Source organism: Leopardus geoffroyi, chromosome B3, assembly GCF_018350155.1.
Source record: "Leopardus geoffroyi isolate Oge1 chromosome B3, O.geoffroyi_Oge1_pat1.0, whole genome shotgun sequence".
Taxonomy (NCBI): Eukaryota; Metazoa; Chordata; class Mammalia; order Carnivora; family Felidae; genus Leopardus; species Leopardus geoffroyi.
In genome coordinates, this window is record NC_059337.1 from 86,913,130 (window position 1) to 86,929,368 (window position 16,239).

Below are 16,239 nucleotides of genomic sequence, written 5' to 3' on the forward strand. Positions count from 1 at the left end.
AGCATGGTCCAGTGGTCACTGTATACGAAGTGAGCCCTTCAGAGCCATGGGAGTCCAGATGAATCCGAGATTCCAAATCATAATATAACTTTGAAGCTCCAGACTCTGGCATCCCTGGAATTGAAATTTAGAAATTTAACTTCTTTTTAGAAGTTTTATAATGAACTTCCTCAGTCTTTTTACTATATAAAACCCTGACATAATGTATTCCTGACAGGCCACATGCAAATCTGTGGGCCACACACAAGTTCACAAATACTCTAAACTCTCTCTAGTACAAGGAACAGTCTTGGGGTTGGTTTCTAGATTCTATTCTTATAATTTAAGGACTTACCACATTTTAAGAGGTTGAAGTCCTTTGACTTCTTACCATAGTCATACTTAACATGTGAGGAAGCTGCATGACCTAGTATTGGATGGCATCTCACAAATGGACCCAGTCTCCTGTTTGTAATTGCCTGATGTAATCCAAATGAATTATTGAGGTTTAACTTTATTATCCCCTTCTCAGTATTAAGAGTAAAAAATCAAAGGCTTATACATCCTAAAGGTGTTTTCCCAGCTGGGGCACTTTATTTGGATCAATCTTAGGTGAGAATTAAAGGAAGTAAAGGTGTATAGATCAGCTAAATACATAGAGGCAGGCATTCAGGTATCTGAAACAGGTTTTAGAGCTAATAAAAATGTATCCTCAAAGAGGTATACTTAAAATGTAAGTCCATTTTACCTAAATATCAGAGAAAATATTCCATTGGCAAAATGTTTTTGCAATGGGTATAGTGCTTCTCCATTACACTGGTAAAAAAAAAAAAATGGGAGTCCTTCAATTCTTGACATTTAAATCTATTCTGGACCTGGCCTGGAATAACTCTGAGGGGAATAATCTTGCAGGTGAGTGGACTAGAAAACACAGTAAATAAGTCTTTTCCATCACCATATTCTATGGCCCCATGATTCAGTGAATCTCAAGACTAAGTGTACTTAGGGTTTGCATTTTAGATAATACAGAATTATCATTTCTACTGAAATGTTTTACATTTCCTTCCCTCCTAATTTTGTTTCAGAGCCAAAGACATCCACATGAAAATCATGGTATATTGTGTTTAGTAATTCATCCATCCTATGGTGCCCTGCTTACTTGAAGTCACATAATCCTTCATGTGTGCTCTGGCACCAGACAAATTGTTTATGTGATAAACCACAGGAGTGTCCTGTGGCTTCTGGGGTCTGGTGGATATATGTCAGAATTAAAACTTTTATTCAGAGAATGGTCCTTAGACTGGGTCTGCAATGTAGTTACTCTGAAGTACTCAAAATATCATAAAAGTTAATTCCCAGATACCTCTATCTAGATAGAACTTATTCTGGCCATACATATTATGTTAAAGTCTTATTCAAGTTGTTAATCTGTAAGATGTAAACCACTGCCATCTTTACCCTGTGTAAATGCCTTTAGTTCCACAATATTTTGAAACATGTGAAGGACGCACAACAATCTATCACATGTGGAATAAGGTGTCACAATTAAGGACAAAGATTAAGCCTCCCATTGATGTTACAAAAGAGATCTTTTTAAGGTGACTAAAGTAACACCACGCTGGAAATATACTGGTCACCAAAATTCAAACCTATTCTTTAATAGATTAACAAAAGCTGGGGTAAGGGTCCAGAAGAGAAGTTACGTATTCTTTGATAACTTGAGATAAGTATTGGGAGTTTAATATCTAAAGAATAGCACTGCCCATGGACTTCTCAGAATATCTGCAAGGTAAATGTTTTACACCCTTTTTGATGTAAATGAAAAAGATTTCACAAAAGCAAATATATGTTTTAACATAAGTTATATTCAGGATGCTGTTCTATAAGACAAAAAGAAAAGGTAAAAAAGGAAGGAAGAAAGAACTGAAGACTTCTTTTTAATCTTACCTATCATACTGGATTTTTTCTCTCCTCTCCTTACTCCAAGTGCCTAGACCTAAAAATTGGAGTGGTCAGAGTTCTAGGGCTAAATTTGTAAATGTTACAAATAAATAAATGATGAAGGGAAATAATTAATTAAATAAATAAATTCCTGTATCTCCTGATGAGAATAATACCTAGCTGAAAATATTAATCTGAAATGCTTTTCTTGCTTTACTCAAATCAGCAGATCACTTTATTGATTTCATGCTTTGGGGACAGTTTTGTAGATGCCAAGGTCTCATAGATGCTCCCCTAAATCAGATATTTAATTGTATGTGTACACTCTATATATTAGAGCCAGCACATGTATACTGTAGGGTGTGTGTGTGTGTGTATGTGTGTGTGTGTGTCTAATTCCCTGAAGAGAAAGGCGAGGAATCCATCACTTGAAGATTGGCATACTCATGACAAATTGGCAAGGAACTACTAATCCTAATCCATGGTTCCTACCAACGTTCCATAAGTGTTGTTGCAAAACAAAAAACCCAAACCACTTTAAGTTTTATTATTCTTTATCTGACTGACATAAAACTGCAATACATACCTTCCTCAGTAATGGTGAGGGGGGCAAATAGGATTGTGTAGGAAGAATACCCAGTAATGATGACTGAAAGTCGTATTTTAGACACTAAACTATAGAGGTCTTCTTGGATCATGATTCTTAGGGAATTTCCCGCTGTCTCTGCCTCTCACTGCTCTGTCGGTGTCACACACACACACACACACACACACCCTGGGTCAAGGCACGTGATACTGCCTGTTTTAGTCTGTTTTCACCTCCGTTCACTCAGGATAGCAGAGAAGCAGAGGCTAGAGGTGTCTGAAAGGGCAAGCATGCCAGTGGAACCCGGGAGGAGGCGCTGACGTCCAAGTCGCGGTCCCGGGCGCAGTGTCCACGCAGCCGGAAGCAAATGGGGTGGTGCAGCACCCCCCGCACCGGGACCCTGCACCCGGATGCGGGACGCGGTGCCCCGGCCTCGGCCAAGACCGCCGAGGCGCCGTTGTGCGATCAGTGCGGATGGCTGGCGTGAAAGCGGGTGTGGAGAGCATCAGCAGAAAATGACTCCAGAGCAGGGGCGACTGAAATCCCCGTTTATCGGTGCTAGGTTGAAAGTAAAGCTGGCTCCGAACCATGGGCACCGGGACTGGGCGGCGCGGCCGGGATGCCGGGAGCCCTTTGCGCTCGGCCGGGGGCGCCTGGCGACCTTTCAGGCCTGCACGCCTCGGGCGCCAGGGACGGCTCTGCAACCGGAGTCGCGGAGGAAGGAGAATAAACACCCAGCCCTCGAGGCGGCCCTCGGGGAATGACTGCAAAGGGAGACACGAAAAATAAATCAAACGAGAGTGCCGCCCCGCCCCCTCCCGGCGCAGTCTCCTCAGGCGGCGCCGCCCGTCCTGCAGCCTCGGGGCGGGCCCGCGCCCTGGGGCAGCCCGAGCCCGGGCCGGGCCGGCGGAGTCCGCGCCTCGGAGCTGGTCCCAGGAGCGCGCTTCGCCCGCCCGCCCCGCCCGGCCGGGCCCCTCGGGCTGGATAGAGCCCTGCTTTGCTCTTTTCGTTGGCCAAGCACAATTGTGTTATTGGAGATAATGAATTCAATCCCCATCAAAGGGCATTAGGCTCGCCCGGGCCCTGGAGTTGCTGATGCCTTTTTTTTTTTTTTTTTTTTTTTTTTTTTTAACTAGGAATGAAAGGCTGTGGAGGAGGAAGAAAAAAAAAAAAAATTCTGTGCGGGAGCCTTTCCCCTGATCGCCGCTTTTGAAGTGAAGGGGCCCGGCCATTGTTGTTCACCTCGCGGCCCATACGGCTGAAGAAAGCCTGGGCTTTTGATGGGCTGAGAACCGCCTCGGCAATGAGCACCACGTCGGGCCGCGCGGCCTGCGGGCAGCATATGTCTCGGGGCGCCCGGGCACCGTCTGGCGGGCGGGGCGGCAGGCCTGGCGGGGAGGGGGCCCCACCGCGCCAGCAGCCTGGGAGGCAGGGACAAGGCCCGCACCCAGAAGCCGCGTCCCCCCGGGGCCGCAAGGTCTCCGTTTCTCGCGCCCACTTCGTGGCGTGACGCGGGGGTCCCATCATCTATGGGTGATCAGTGAAGACCTCTGACCGGGAGGCCAGCCCTTTGTAGGTGAGGGTGGGGACGGCAAGGGTCTCAGGAGCGCAGCGAGCCTGGTTTTCAACCATCAGAACCGAGCAACTAACGTATCCGACTTAGCTAGAGCTCGATGAGTCTGCGAAGGCGTTCCCCTCCGAGAGGGCCAGCCGTGCCACACGCAGTTAAGATTGTGCGCCTGTGACTCGGCACCGCGCAGCGCGACCGGGCTCCCGGCGGGGGTGAGGGGACCACGGGAGGGCAGGCGGACACCCAGCAGCAGGCGCGCGGCCCGCTCAGCCAGCCGGGCGGTTTCTCCAGCGTGCGCGGCGTCCCGCCTCGCAATTCTGAACCCAGCACAGGACATTAGCACCAGACCACCTTTTCCAAAAACTTGTTGCACGAAGTTAATTAAGTTTACTTTCAGTGCCCTTAACGTGAACTTTCCTCACCTCCATTCGCATCCCGCGCCCCCCTCCGCCAACCCTCCCTCCTCTGAACTCCGGCCCAAGGGTCAGCGACTGGAGCTGTTCCGTTCCCTTCCCGGTCTCCACCCCTCCCCCCGCTACCCCCCACAAAGGATCCGGGTTATCCGCCCCATTAATATATTAGCCAGGCATAACACAAAGGAAGCGCGTGTCGGCAGAAGGCAGTGTGACTCCGGGGAGAGGTGAGGAAACCTGGACGTTGCCCTGCGCCGCAACACGGCTCGTTGCAGTTTGAGCTGATGAATCGGCCTCCACCCATGCAAAAGCGGTGAAAGACGCGGCGGGAGTTGGCGCTCCGGCTAAGCAGACGTTGGGTTAGGCGGTTGTGGCTGGGCTATGGGAGTGAAGAAGCACGAGGCTCCCAGGTGGGACCCAGAGCTAGGGGAACGTTCCAAAAATGCATCGGTCAACTGGATCGCGGAAAGAAAACCAGCTCTCTAAGAGTGTAGCACTAAATGGGAGCCTACTACCTCCCTCGTGCATAATGGGTCCTTAAATATATAAACGAAACAAACCACCACGAAACCCCTTACAGTTCTCATTATATTGGTTGTGTTTTAAAATACCAGCTCTTTGGTGTGAAAGAAAGGGAAAACAACAACAACAACTGACCTAGGACATGATTAGACAAGCAAAGGAGTAACTAAAATTTCATGGGAGAGAGGAAAGAAACTAAAGAGATTTCCGGTTCAATGCATTGTTCCCTATTTCGAAGTAGTCCTTTGGGGGGTATTTCCAGGTTGTTTTTCTGGGTTTCAGGGATTTTTTTTTTTTTTTTTAAAGACCGTGATGTAATCTTGAGGAGAGAAATATAAAGTCAACCAAGGGAAACCTCACACTTAGAACTGGGAGTCAGGCCTGCCTTAGTACTGGCCGCTCTGAACTTGATCTTGATGGGACTTGACCAGCATCCCACCTGGATTCGGAGGTCCCCAAGCACCTTTTTCATTTAAGCCTTTTCCTTCCCAGATTTTGAGGGAGAATATTCTGCTTTTATACTTTACATTGAGTAGAACATATAGAAGTGGCATCTAGAAAGAAGGTGGCTTCTCACTTTCTTGGGCTACAGAGGAGAGCTTGTGCTTACCATGAGCTCTGCTTTTTTTGCTCTGTAGTCATAGCTGACATAATTGGAGAAATGAAGAAGTTAGAGAAAGGTAGCAAGTGAGGATTTCCCTCTTGTCAGGTTTTTAAAAAATGTTTATAGTAAGAAAATGTATGCATTGTACACGTTAAAACTGAAATGCATGGGTATTCTCCAACTCCATATTGCTTGCCAGAATGATGGCTGGAGTCGAGGGTGGTGAGGGTTGCAGTCTGCAGGGTCCAAAGTTCAGTGAACCCAGCTAGACTGGGAGCTAAAAGAGACACACCAATGAAACCATTATGGCCTTAAATGTAACTATTTGGAAGAAAAAAAAAAAAAAACCAGAACATTTAACCTGTTAAATGTTATTTGGATACACCAAATAGGATCAGTGGTAGAAAATAAAACTTGCAGAAATGGCTGCTGTAAAAAACAACACACCTTATATCTGCCCAAATAGATTCTATTTCTAGATGAAAAGGTTGTAGAATCTTCCAACTTGTTTCATTTTATTACACTCTTACTCTCATGAGTTTCTATTGATGTTAATGATTCCTTGTATTTGAGAAATTCTTATTTCTAAATTTCTGCATAACTTATTGACCTATTTTGTCCAAGGTAGTTTACAAATAGTCAACGTTTTGCACATAATTATCTCAAACTAATTAGACATTATCTTAACTCCATTTAGTTGCAAAACATTTTACTACAATTCAAATAAGCGAATAAGATTTAATTTTTGAAAATAAAATATTTCTACAAATTTATTAAACATCTATTAAATAATTTAAGCAATTTTATCTTTTCAATGAGTATTTCCTCTTGACATATTGAAGTATCACATTAAAATACATTATAGCTAAATGTTCTACATTATTACTGCTAAATCAACAGAAAACCAATTGATCTTAAGGAAAGGTTAATTAATTTGGGCTACAGGTCTCCTACTTTGGTCTGCATTGAAAGGAATTTGAATTGATCGCAGAAGTTTTTGCAAAGAAACTGAATAAGCATTTTTGTGGAACTGAGATCAATTTTTCAAAGTGCCAAAACAAAATTTTTACATTTTATCACTCCAGGAACTCTTTTATGCTGTAGATCATTCAAATCTGTTAGACTCCTGAGAAAAACAATGTTTTTTTGTATGCTTTCAGTGAAATCAGTTGAGTATTCTAGGCTTCAGAAAATGAAAACAGAAGTTAAGAACTTTAATAGGATTGCTTGTTTAATCCCTCCTCCCGTAATAATTCTCACCAGCTTATTCTGCTATGAACAGTTCAAGAAGGGACAATGGAAATTACATTTTATTTCTGACGTACACACTGTAATAGCCATCATGTAGAAACAGACCGAGCTGCCTTCTACTTGGGAACACTTCTAAGTTGTGTAGTTTCTCGTGAGCTTTTCTTCTTCCCTATCTGTGTTTAGTTGTCTTCTTCTCTTTATATCAATTTAAAAAATGCGTCAGTCCCGGAACCAGGTGAAAGTTACATGTAAAGTTCTCTTCCCCTGGACTCCACTCACTCCCAAAACAGTTTTGTTTTTTTCTAAAAGTGCTCAGTGGTGGCGTCGTCACTGCATCGGAGGGCCACGGCAGCTTTGCTCTAGGGTCTGTAGGAAGGGTTTTGTTTTTTGGTTTTTTTTTTTTTTCTTCTCACTCCCTCCCGCCCCATCCGGAGACCCCTCCCCCACCACGAGGGAAATTCCTAAATAAAGCGAGCCCGGTGGCCCGCGGCCGAGCGGTCAGCATCCCCTTTCCGGCCCTCATCTACGGGAGTGTCCGAGGTGAAGAAATACAGAAACTCGACGACGAAAAGGGGGGCGGGCGGGGGTCACGAGAAGGTGCCGCGCTCGAGGAGGGTCCCGGCACTCCCTCGGAACCACAGATGTTTTCCTCCTGGCCCTGGGGCGCGGCGCCCCAGCCCCGGGCGTTCCGGCGTTTGTGTGTCCGGGTTTCCGAGGAAGGGATTACGCAGCGGGAGCAGCCGCGGCAACGCGGGCGTTGGGCCACAGTAGCGGTAAAGCGACGCCTGGCCTTCTTTGTTGACTTTTAGGTCTCGGGCTCAACAGAAGATTTATTCGCTAGGAGGGGAAAATGCCCAAACAATGAAGAACTAACTGCACTTGTCACCCCGAGAGGCTTGCGGGCCTGCTCTGTCCCTCTTCCCCGGCAACCGGCTGCCTTTGCCCCAAACGGCGCACAACCTAACGCGCGGGGCGCAGATCACCTCGGCCAGACGTTGCAGAGCGCGCGCAAGGTGCCCGGGGAGGGGGGAGGGGGCTGTTTACTGCCCAGAGGTGGCGGAAAATCGCCTGAGAACCCCACGAGACCAGCTCCCCGAGATCCACCGTGCTAGCTTCTCAGGCAGATTTCCAAAGTAGCCTCTGTGGTCAGCCCACAGCGCCTCGCCCCCCGCAAGCCTAGAAAAAGTCTTTGCCAAGTAACAGAGAGCTAAGGCCGACTTAAGCCCAGAGGGTGAAGCAAAACATTGATATTGCTAATTTGTTAAACAGAGGAAGGGAACATCACCCAGGGGTAGACGATTTAGATTCAGTGCGGCTGGTAAAATTCCTAGGCCCAAACTCACGCCCTCATATCACATTTGGAATTCGAATTTACCAACTTTTGTTTACCTGCTATATAAATATAAGTAACTATTGTGATTGAAAGCTTTTTTCTCTCTTTGGGACTTTAATGGCCTCCCGAGAGGCCTCTAAATTAGGTTTTGAAATTATTCAAACCAGTTATTTCTCTCTCCTTTCATTAGCTGAAGTGGGGGGGGGGGCTTGGATTTCTGGATTTTTCTCAAGTGCTACACGCCACCCCTTCTCTCATCTGGGGAGGCAATTACGCGATAATTAAGGGACTCACACAGCTCTTTTTATCTTGTCCGCAGTGTGGAGTGGGGCGATCAAAGTAAAGGCTGTCCAAGTTCAAGCCTTGGCGAGGATGGAGTTCATACACAGGGGCTCAGGCAGGCTAGCCTCTGCTTGGGCTGGTGTTGTTATTGTTGATGTCAATCCGAACAAGACTTACAAAGAAATAGGTGGACTGGAAAGTGAGCCTACTATCAAAGGAGATTAATGATTTTGTGATCTCAAGCAACTGTAGGGGTGTGAAGTTGCATTTAAAAGCTTCTTAGAAGGCAAACAAATCAGCTTTAAAGTTCTCAGGAATGATATTTTTAGAAACCGTATTTTTAGAAGTATCTTCACAAAATACAAAATAGCAGCTACCCTGAAATGTCCTGATGGCACAAAGCTTCCCCTGCAGGAGTGAATTAACTTGCCTCCCCTTCACCCCCTCCAAAGCAACCATGATGGTTTTGTTTCTCTTTTAATGGAAAAAAAAAAGAGAGAGAGAGAGAGAGAGTTCAGGATTCTTTGTTGTGGACAACTTAATTTTATCAGCCACATATGATATTTTATTCTCCTAGAATACTTCTCAGATAAAGGAAAATTATACATTGAAGAAGGGGGCACTGTAGTTATATTAATGAATTTGATTTCATTGTGGACAGGCTCAAAGGAAACATAGAAGGCTTAAGCTCATCTCAAAAACTGAAGTAAACATTACCGGGAATAAACAATCTTAAAAATCTCAATTCTTGGGATATCACATCAATTTATCTACCCACTTTTATTGCATTACTGTAACTGCTTTTTACTAGCCTCAAGTTCATGTAATAAACATAAACAAAACAATTTTGTTTTAGATCATTTTCCTTTTTGCCATTTATATTCAGTGCCGGACTTTGCAAAATATCATAATCAGAATTCCTATTTTGGACTTAATTAAGGAAAATAACAGAAATACTTTTTTTTGTTAACATTTGATTTATTTAAAGTCCTTAACTGCAAATGATCAAGAACATATTCCACGGCTTAAAATTTATCATTTTTGTTATTTAAATCAAAATATTTTAATTACAATCACATTGATAAAATTAACATTTTTAATTTGTAATTTTAACCATCATTTAAAGTAATTTCAACTATAAAGAAAAAAAAAGGAATAAACCATGCAATAAATTAACATTGAGAAAGCAAAGAAGAAGAATGAAACCCGTCTGGCTATACTAACACCATGTCCAGCTGTGAAAAGTGCATTAACACTGAATGAAACAAGCACATGATGACAATAATTAAAATGGCCACAATCAATTGGATTTTGGGATCTTGGACCAAATTTTGAAATACCACTCCCTATAACTTATCTCTCCTCCAACATTGTAATATTCCCTTTTTCCTGGAAAAAAAAATATTATTTAAATGGTATAGATACAGAGAAGCTAATTTTATACATGTTCTGTGACCTCAGAATGACATGACAATGGCACTCTGCAAAGCAAGGAGCAGAGTTATTGAGGATTGCAATTCTTGAGGAATTGATTCCCAGGGCTATATGTGGGTAGAGAGGACAAGGGAGAGGGGTGTCTTTGTAACTTCTTGGTCAGGCAACTCTTGAAAATGTAGCATGTATAACACCTACGTATTACTTCTATATGTTATGCAAATATATGGAGGATGTCTACATATCTGAGCATGTGCATAAATAAGTTCGTACATAATATATATGTATTCCATATCTGAATGTATCAGAAATGTAAGCTGAATAACAAATGGCTCTGATGTTTATAATCAGTTTATGTTTTGCTGCATAACAGCAGTATTGTCCTTCAAATACGTTTAATAGTCCCTAGTGTCTACTTGTTTCTTCACTCTTTCAGTTCTTATGGTTAAGAGTATTGCCATAGACCTGTAAACTTGTGGAGAGGTCAGGTGGTGGAAGGGGGGGAAGCACAAACAAATATTTTACAAGTTTGACCATCTTTCTTCTTCTTCTTTTTTTTTTTTAAATAAACCCTGCACAGACTGGAATGTGTCTGGAGGGGAAAGAGGGAAGGGACAGGAATAAGGAAATAGGAAGATTTTATATATACATTTGTGGATCGTTAAACTTGGCAGGAAAAAATTTTTTGTTGGTTTGGGATGGGTTTTCTTTGTAATAATATACACAAGGCATTTTGAATACAATAACAAAGTAACAGTCCTTTGCACTGGGGAAAAGATTGTGCACACACACACAAAAAAAATGAAATAAAAATAGTTGGGATTTTATTATGCTGTTGTCGGCTCGATATGTGTGGTTTGGTTTGCTGTTGATTTTCTCTCTGTGTGTCTCTCTCTCTTGCTACCAGCATGGCCATGCCAGACAAACCCCCAGTCCCAGGGAGCTAGGAAGTGTTTAGGACGGGTCTGGAATACACACCTTGGTAGTACGCTGGCTCCAGGGCTGAGGGCTCGATGGGGCTCCTGGTGGCCACCGAGGCGCTGCCGAGCGGCAGGCTGGCGGGCAACGCAGCGCCATAGGGCGAGTACTGTAGTGCCTGCTCGTACGCCTTGAAGTCCAGCTTGTGCTGCTGCTCCGAGGAGGACATGAGGTTGTTGATGGAAAAGGGGTGGTTGAAGGAGTAGTGGGGGTCCCCTTTCAGGTGCAGCTGGGACTCGTGGGGTGCCAGGCCATGCGCCGGGTGGGAGGGAGGCACAGAAACCAGCGCCCCTGGCCCAGAGCTGATCGGGGGCGCCGCCGAGGAGGCTGGAGTCTTCAACTCCGAGGCGCCCCCTGTCGCTGTCGCCCCGCTGTGGTCCAGAGTCTGGGGGCTGGCAGCCGGCCCGGGGGCCGGCGCGCCCTCTAGCTGGCCCGCCTTACCGTGCACGCCCCGATGAAGGGGAGAATTGGCACTGGGGTTGGCGGCGCTCGAGGGGTCCTTGCGGCTCTCCGGGCCGCCCTTGGCGGCGCCGCCGCCGCCGCCGCCGCCGCCGCCTCCGCTCCCGCTTCCGCCCCCGGCCCCTGGCTGCTTCTCACACTTGAAGCGCTTCTGTCGGCGCAAGTAACAACCGTTCTCAAACATGTTGCCGGAGTCCGGGTGCAGCGTCCAGTAGGAGCCTTTGCCTGGCTTGTCCGGGGATCGCGCCACTTTGACGAAGCAGTCGTTGAAGGACAGCGAGTGCCGGATGGAGTTCTGCCAACGTTGCTGGTTCTGCCGGTAATAAGGGAAGAGGTCCATGATCCACTGGTAGATCTCGCTTAGCGTGAGCATCTTGCTGGGCGCCTGCTGGATGGCCATGGTGATGAGCGAGATGTACGAGTAGGGCGGCTTGGCGTGCGGGTAGCTGCGCTTGAAAGTCTTGGCGTCGCCGCCGCCACTCGCTCGGCTGCGGCCCAGGTTGGACGGCGCGTACGCCATGGGGCTCATGCACGGGTTCATGGCAGCGGCGTAGGGGCTCAGGCCGTTCATGGAGGCCGCGGGCTGCGCGCCCATGGCGCCCATGCCGCCGGGGCTCAGCGTTGTCCCCATGGCCGTCACGCCCGCAGCCGTCATGCTGTTCATGGCGCCCGCGGAGCCTCCTGGCATGCCAGCCACCGCGCCCGGACTCAGGCCGGCGCCCAGGCCCGGGTTTGCGTAGGACATGTTGAACGAAGCTGGGGTCATGTTGCCGCTGGTGGTCATGGTGTTCATGGTCATGTAGGTGTTCATGGAGTTCATAGAGCCCAGGCCCGAGTTCATGTTGCTGACGGGGACCGAGGAGTAGGCCTGGAGCAGAGATAGCAAGTGAAGAGGCCCCAAAGGGCGGGGTTAGTGGTGGGCGCGGGCGGCCGATCCTCCCAGGGCAAACCCGGAGATTTGCAGAGAGCATTTCTGCAAAGCATAGGACCCCCCACCCGGGGCAAACCGTCAGGCGCCCTCCCTAGAAAGAGCAAAAAAATGTCTTGCGCGGCAGGGGAAAAATCCTATCGCGGCAGGCATGAAAGAGAAGCGCTCACAGAAAATATGTCCCCAGGAAGATGTGTAATCGCCTTACATGCCAGGCCCAGGGGCCGGCTTCTGGGGTCCCTCCATCGCCTACCCCATCCACGCCAGTTGGTATCCCAGTCTCCACCCCAGGCCGGCCTCAGCAAAACCCTTTTGGTTAAAAGGAGTTTTAACCAAACTAGAGAAAAAAGTCGGTGCAACCTGGGGGTGTGCAACAGAAACACCAGCTCTGTGCCTATCTTGCCTAAGCCTGAGCTGACCGCGGAGCACTCTGTTGTACGGGGTGGCTGTTAATTAAACTCTCCCTGATAGGACTAATCATTCATGGCCGTATGACCCATCCATTTCTCAACAACTGGCTTTATACACCCTTAGCATTTTTTTTTCCAAATGGTGACTTTGTTATAATATTTACGAGTAGTGTTTCCCATCTACTTGTAGCAACTGTAATATTAAAAGGGAAAGAAACTCAAGTTAAATAAGTTTGGAGAAAAATTAAAAATAGATCTACAAGAAGAGAAGGGAAAGGGAGCGGTGATTAATAATATCAATGCACTACACTTAACTTTAGCATGACTTCACATGTACATCTCTTTAAGACATTCAAAAACTTGCATCAATTTCGTTATCTGTTTTCAGCCCCATAACATTTAAAAATTTTGGTGACACAGTTTGTTGGTATACTCTATTTTGTTTCACATACTGTTATGTTGCTGTGGATCATTTCAAAGACTGGCTTTAAAATCTCACTTTAAATTTCTAAATCAAAGTCGACTTACTTTCTCTTAATGCTATTCTATTTCCCAATTCTCAGCTTTAACCTATAAGGAAGCACTTTCCATAGGGGACTTCATTGACTAGTGGGTCAAGATGACTGCATTGAATTAAACCCGAGGAAGAATTCTGAGCTCATTTTTAAGCCAACAGTAGGAGAAAACCCTTATCAACAGCAATTTGGGAATGCACTATATATGTTAACAGTATACAGTCAGAAACATAAAAACTTCTGATAATTTAATAAAAATAATATAAATTTTTTCATCAGCAAATACAATTCCATTTGAAAACATAAAATCTGTACAGATTTAACACTCTGCTATGATATGCAAATAAACTCAAGCTAAGTTTGTAAATATAAAAATATACACATCTAAATAAAACAATTACCATAAAAATATTTCCTGATTCTATATTTTTCTGTCCATGTCTTAAAGTATTTTTTACTTTCGTTTTTTTTTTTTTTTTCTTTTCTTCTCCCCAAGATTATTCCAAGGCAGTATCATTAAGTGTTTTTAACAATGGTGAACTTTTGGGGGTTAATCGCCAGCTGTTTCCAGGGAAATATTTCTAGTAGATGGTGGTCCTGCCTGTACCTGGTTTTCCTCACAATCCCTTTGTGCACATTGTAAAATAAACCACATGAACGTGCCACCAAGGGGACAATGAAGAGAAACAGGTTCCCGGTTCGCCGTGCTGGAGGAAAAGTCAGTTCGCACCAGCGCCACCCAGCGGTTCTACGGTAGAATGAGCACACTTCTCCCCAAACAGGGCTTTTAAAGAAGTTTCATAAAATTTCGGAATCGTTTCATTATTAAGACGCTCAACTTAACGGCGGCGCGCTTTCATCTGAAGACATCTTCGAATTCAACCATGGGAGGAAGAGGTCGCCCTGCAGACAAGCTCTGTCTTTCCTAAAGTTACCTCCAACTCGTGCCGGCGCCCGCCCGCCAACCCGTGGCACCCCGGGCCTGGTTCCGGCTCTCGCTCTCCGCAAAGAGGCAAGTGCTTTCCAGAGAGGGTGCTTTAAAAGCCCACAGTTTCCTAAAACCTTCTGGCCCGCTCCAAGCGCCGAGATCCAGCCTCCCTCGCGGGGCCGCGGATCCGGCTCCAAGGCCCGACCAAGGCCTGGTCGGGATCACATCGGGAGGTGGGCAGGCAGCGATGGCACGGAGAAGGCGCCCACAGCCCGCCAGCCGCCCACCCTGCCGGGCGTCCCCCCTCACCGGCTTCGGGAGCGTCCCGCCTGCCGCCCGCCTCTCACCTCCTGTGTGTCCGCGTAGTAGCTGTTCCAGTCGCTGCTCTCATGCCCTTCCATCTTCACAGTCCCTAACATCCTGGAGCCACCCTGCCCGATGCAACCATCCAGCCCTGTGCGAAGCGACGGGGCAGCCGCGCGGCGCAGGGCGGGGGGCGGAGAGCCGAGTAGCTGCAGTCACCCGAACGCCCGCGCCAGCCCAACGCCACCCTAGCAAGGAGGAAGCCAGGCGCTGCGGGGCGCGGCGTGAGCGGCGGAGGCGGCGCGGCGGGCGGGGGCAGGCGGCGGCCGCGGAGCGCGGCGCCCGGGAGCGCCTCCGCGGGAAGTGAGCGGGTGGCCTCTGCGAGACGAGTGCAGTTGAGCTGATGTGGATCTTACGTCGCTCGAGTGCCCACCTCCTCGTCCTCTCCCCATTTGTCCGCCGCACAAAGACGCTCGCACCTACAAAGCCCGAGGTGCACCTGCGAGGCGACCGCCCGCCAGTCCAGCCGCCGCGCCTCCCGCCCAGCGGCGCTGCCACTGCGCGCCCCCTGCGCCCCCGCCCGCCGAGCCCCCTCCCTCAAACCCGGCCCTCACTTTGTTTGCAAAGCAGCGTAATTGGTTTAAGCCCGGAGGCTGGGGGAAGAGGGAAATGGGGTTTGGGGGGGGTAACCCCCTTTGAAAGAGGAAAAAAGAAAAATAGGCGGGGCCGGGCAGGCTAACGAGGGTTCTGGATAGGAACCGCGCAGCCGGAGAAAGGCTGGGGGCGGTGGCGTTGGAGCCCCGGCTCACAGGGCAGTGCCAGCTAAATGACCCCAGGGTCCCTCCCCAGGGGGACCCACCGCCTTCCAGGGGCCACCGGCTGCAGCCCCGTCCCGCGCCCCTCTTGCTCTTCTGCCCGCTTCCAGCCCCCACCGTCCTGATTACTGACCCAAAGTTCAACCCTGGGAGACTGGAGAATACAGACCAACCCCTTCCCCTGATTTCAGGCTTGCAAAAGGAGAAAGCCCCACTTTTGCCCCTTCACTAGAAACTCGGCCATCTGAGTCAACCTAGCCGAGTGACGTTAGGCCTATCTGGGCTCCTGGCTAGCAGAGTGGAGACGCTGCCACGAAACCCGTACCTGCGGCTAAGAGCAGGTGAGTCACAGCACCGTTTTATATCTTTATGACATAACTTTTTTTTTTTTTTTTTCCGCTTCGGTCCGCTCTACTTCCCTTGTCATCTGTAGCGATCATAAAGAGGAAGAAACTGAGAACAGATGTCTGTGTGATAGGGCAGGCGCATCCGAGTCGGGCCGTCCTCCTCTGCCCAGCTCCTCCTCCTCCTGCCCCCCTTCTGCAAACCCCGGGGACTGAGCTGAGGCGACCGTCTGGTTTCTGATAGGGAAAGGTCAGGGGGAGGGGACATCTCCCTAAATGCGCGCCTTAACTGGGAGAGCATGAACCGAGGTGCCGGAATGCATCTGCTCCGTAAGGGAGGTGCCAGGCTTGAAGCCAGGGATGGCGTGCGGCGGTCCCTGGTCCCATCCCAGACCCAGAGGGGCCAGGCTAGCGCCCTGGGCGCTTGCGTGGTTCCTAATGGGTCTTGGACATTGGCGGGAAGTTTTCCCCCAAGCAAAGCCTCTTGGTCCTATAAGGTCCTGGATAGTGGATTGCCCACAAGTCCTGGGGAGAAGGACCAACTGATAAGCACTGAGTTGGTGATAGTCTGTGGGATGGTGCATGTATTTCTGAGTATATGACTGTGCGTATGTGTGAGCTTCTTACTGAGTGTGATCATGTCT

The 16,239-nt window shown here is 48.0% G+C and overlaps 1 protein-coding gene and 1 long non-coding RNA gene across 4 annotated transcripts; one reads left to right on the forward strand and one right to left on the reverse strand.

The window, feature by feature from the left end:
* Positions 1–5,569: 5,569 nt before the first annotated feature.
* FOXA1 (forkhead box A1) lies at positions 5,570–14,704 on the reverse strand. 2 transcript variants are annotated; one of them, XM_045450744.1, is made up of 3 exons: positions 14,481–14,704; positions 10,894–12,220; positions 5,570–5,892 (listed from the first exon to the last, which is right to left on the reverse strand). In XM_045450744.1, exons 1-3 carry the CDS (start codon positions 14,550–14,552, stop codon positions 5,717–5,719), a joined length of 1,575 nt encoding a protein of 524 aa, XP_045306700.1. In that variant the 5' UTR covers positions 14,553–14,704; the 3' UTR covers positions 5,570–5,716. The 2 variants fall into 2 exon arrangements, with proteins under 2 accessions (XP_045306700.1, XP_045306701.1); XM_045450745.1 differs by lacking the exon at positions 5,570–5,892 and having other exon boundaries at positions 10,718–12,220; positions 14,481–14,695.
* Positions 6,781–9,142, forward strand: LOC123583582. 2 transcript variants are annotated; one of them, XR_006704964.1, is made up of 3 exons: positions 6,781–7,017; positions 7,676–7,879; positions 8,519–9,142. It is a non-coding gene; the product is annotated as an uncharacterized LOC123583582 (long non-coding RNA). The 2 variants fall into 2 exon arrangements; XR_006704963.1 differs by lacking the exon at positions 6,781–7,017 and having other exon boundaries at positions 7,380–7,879.
* Positions 14,705–16,239: the final 1,535 nt, after the last annotated feature.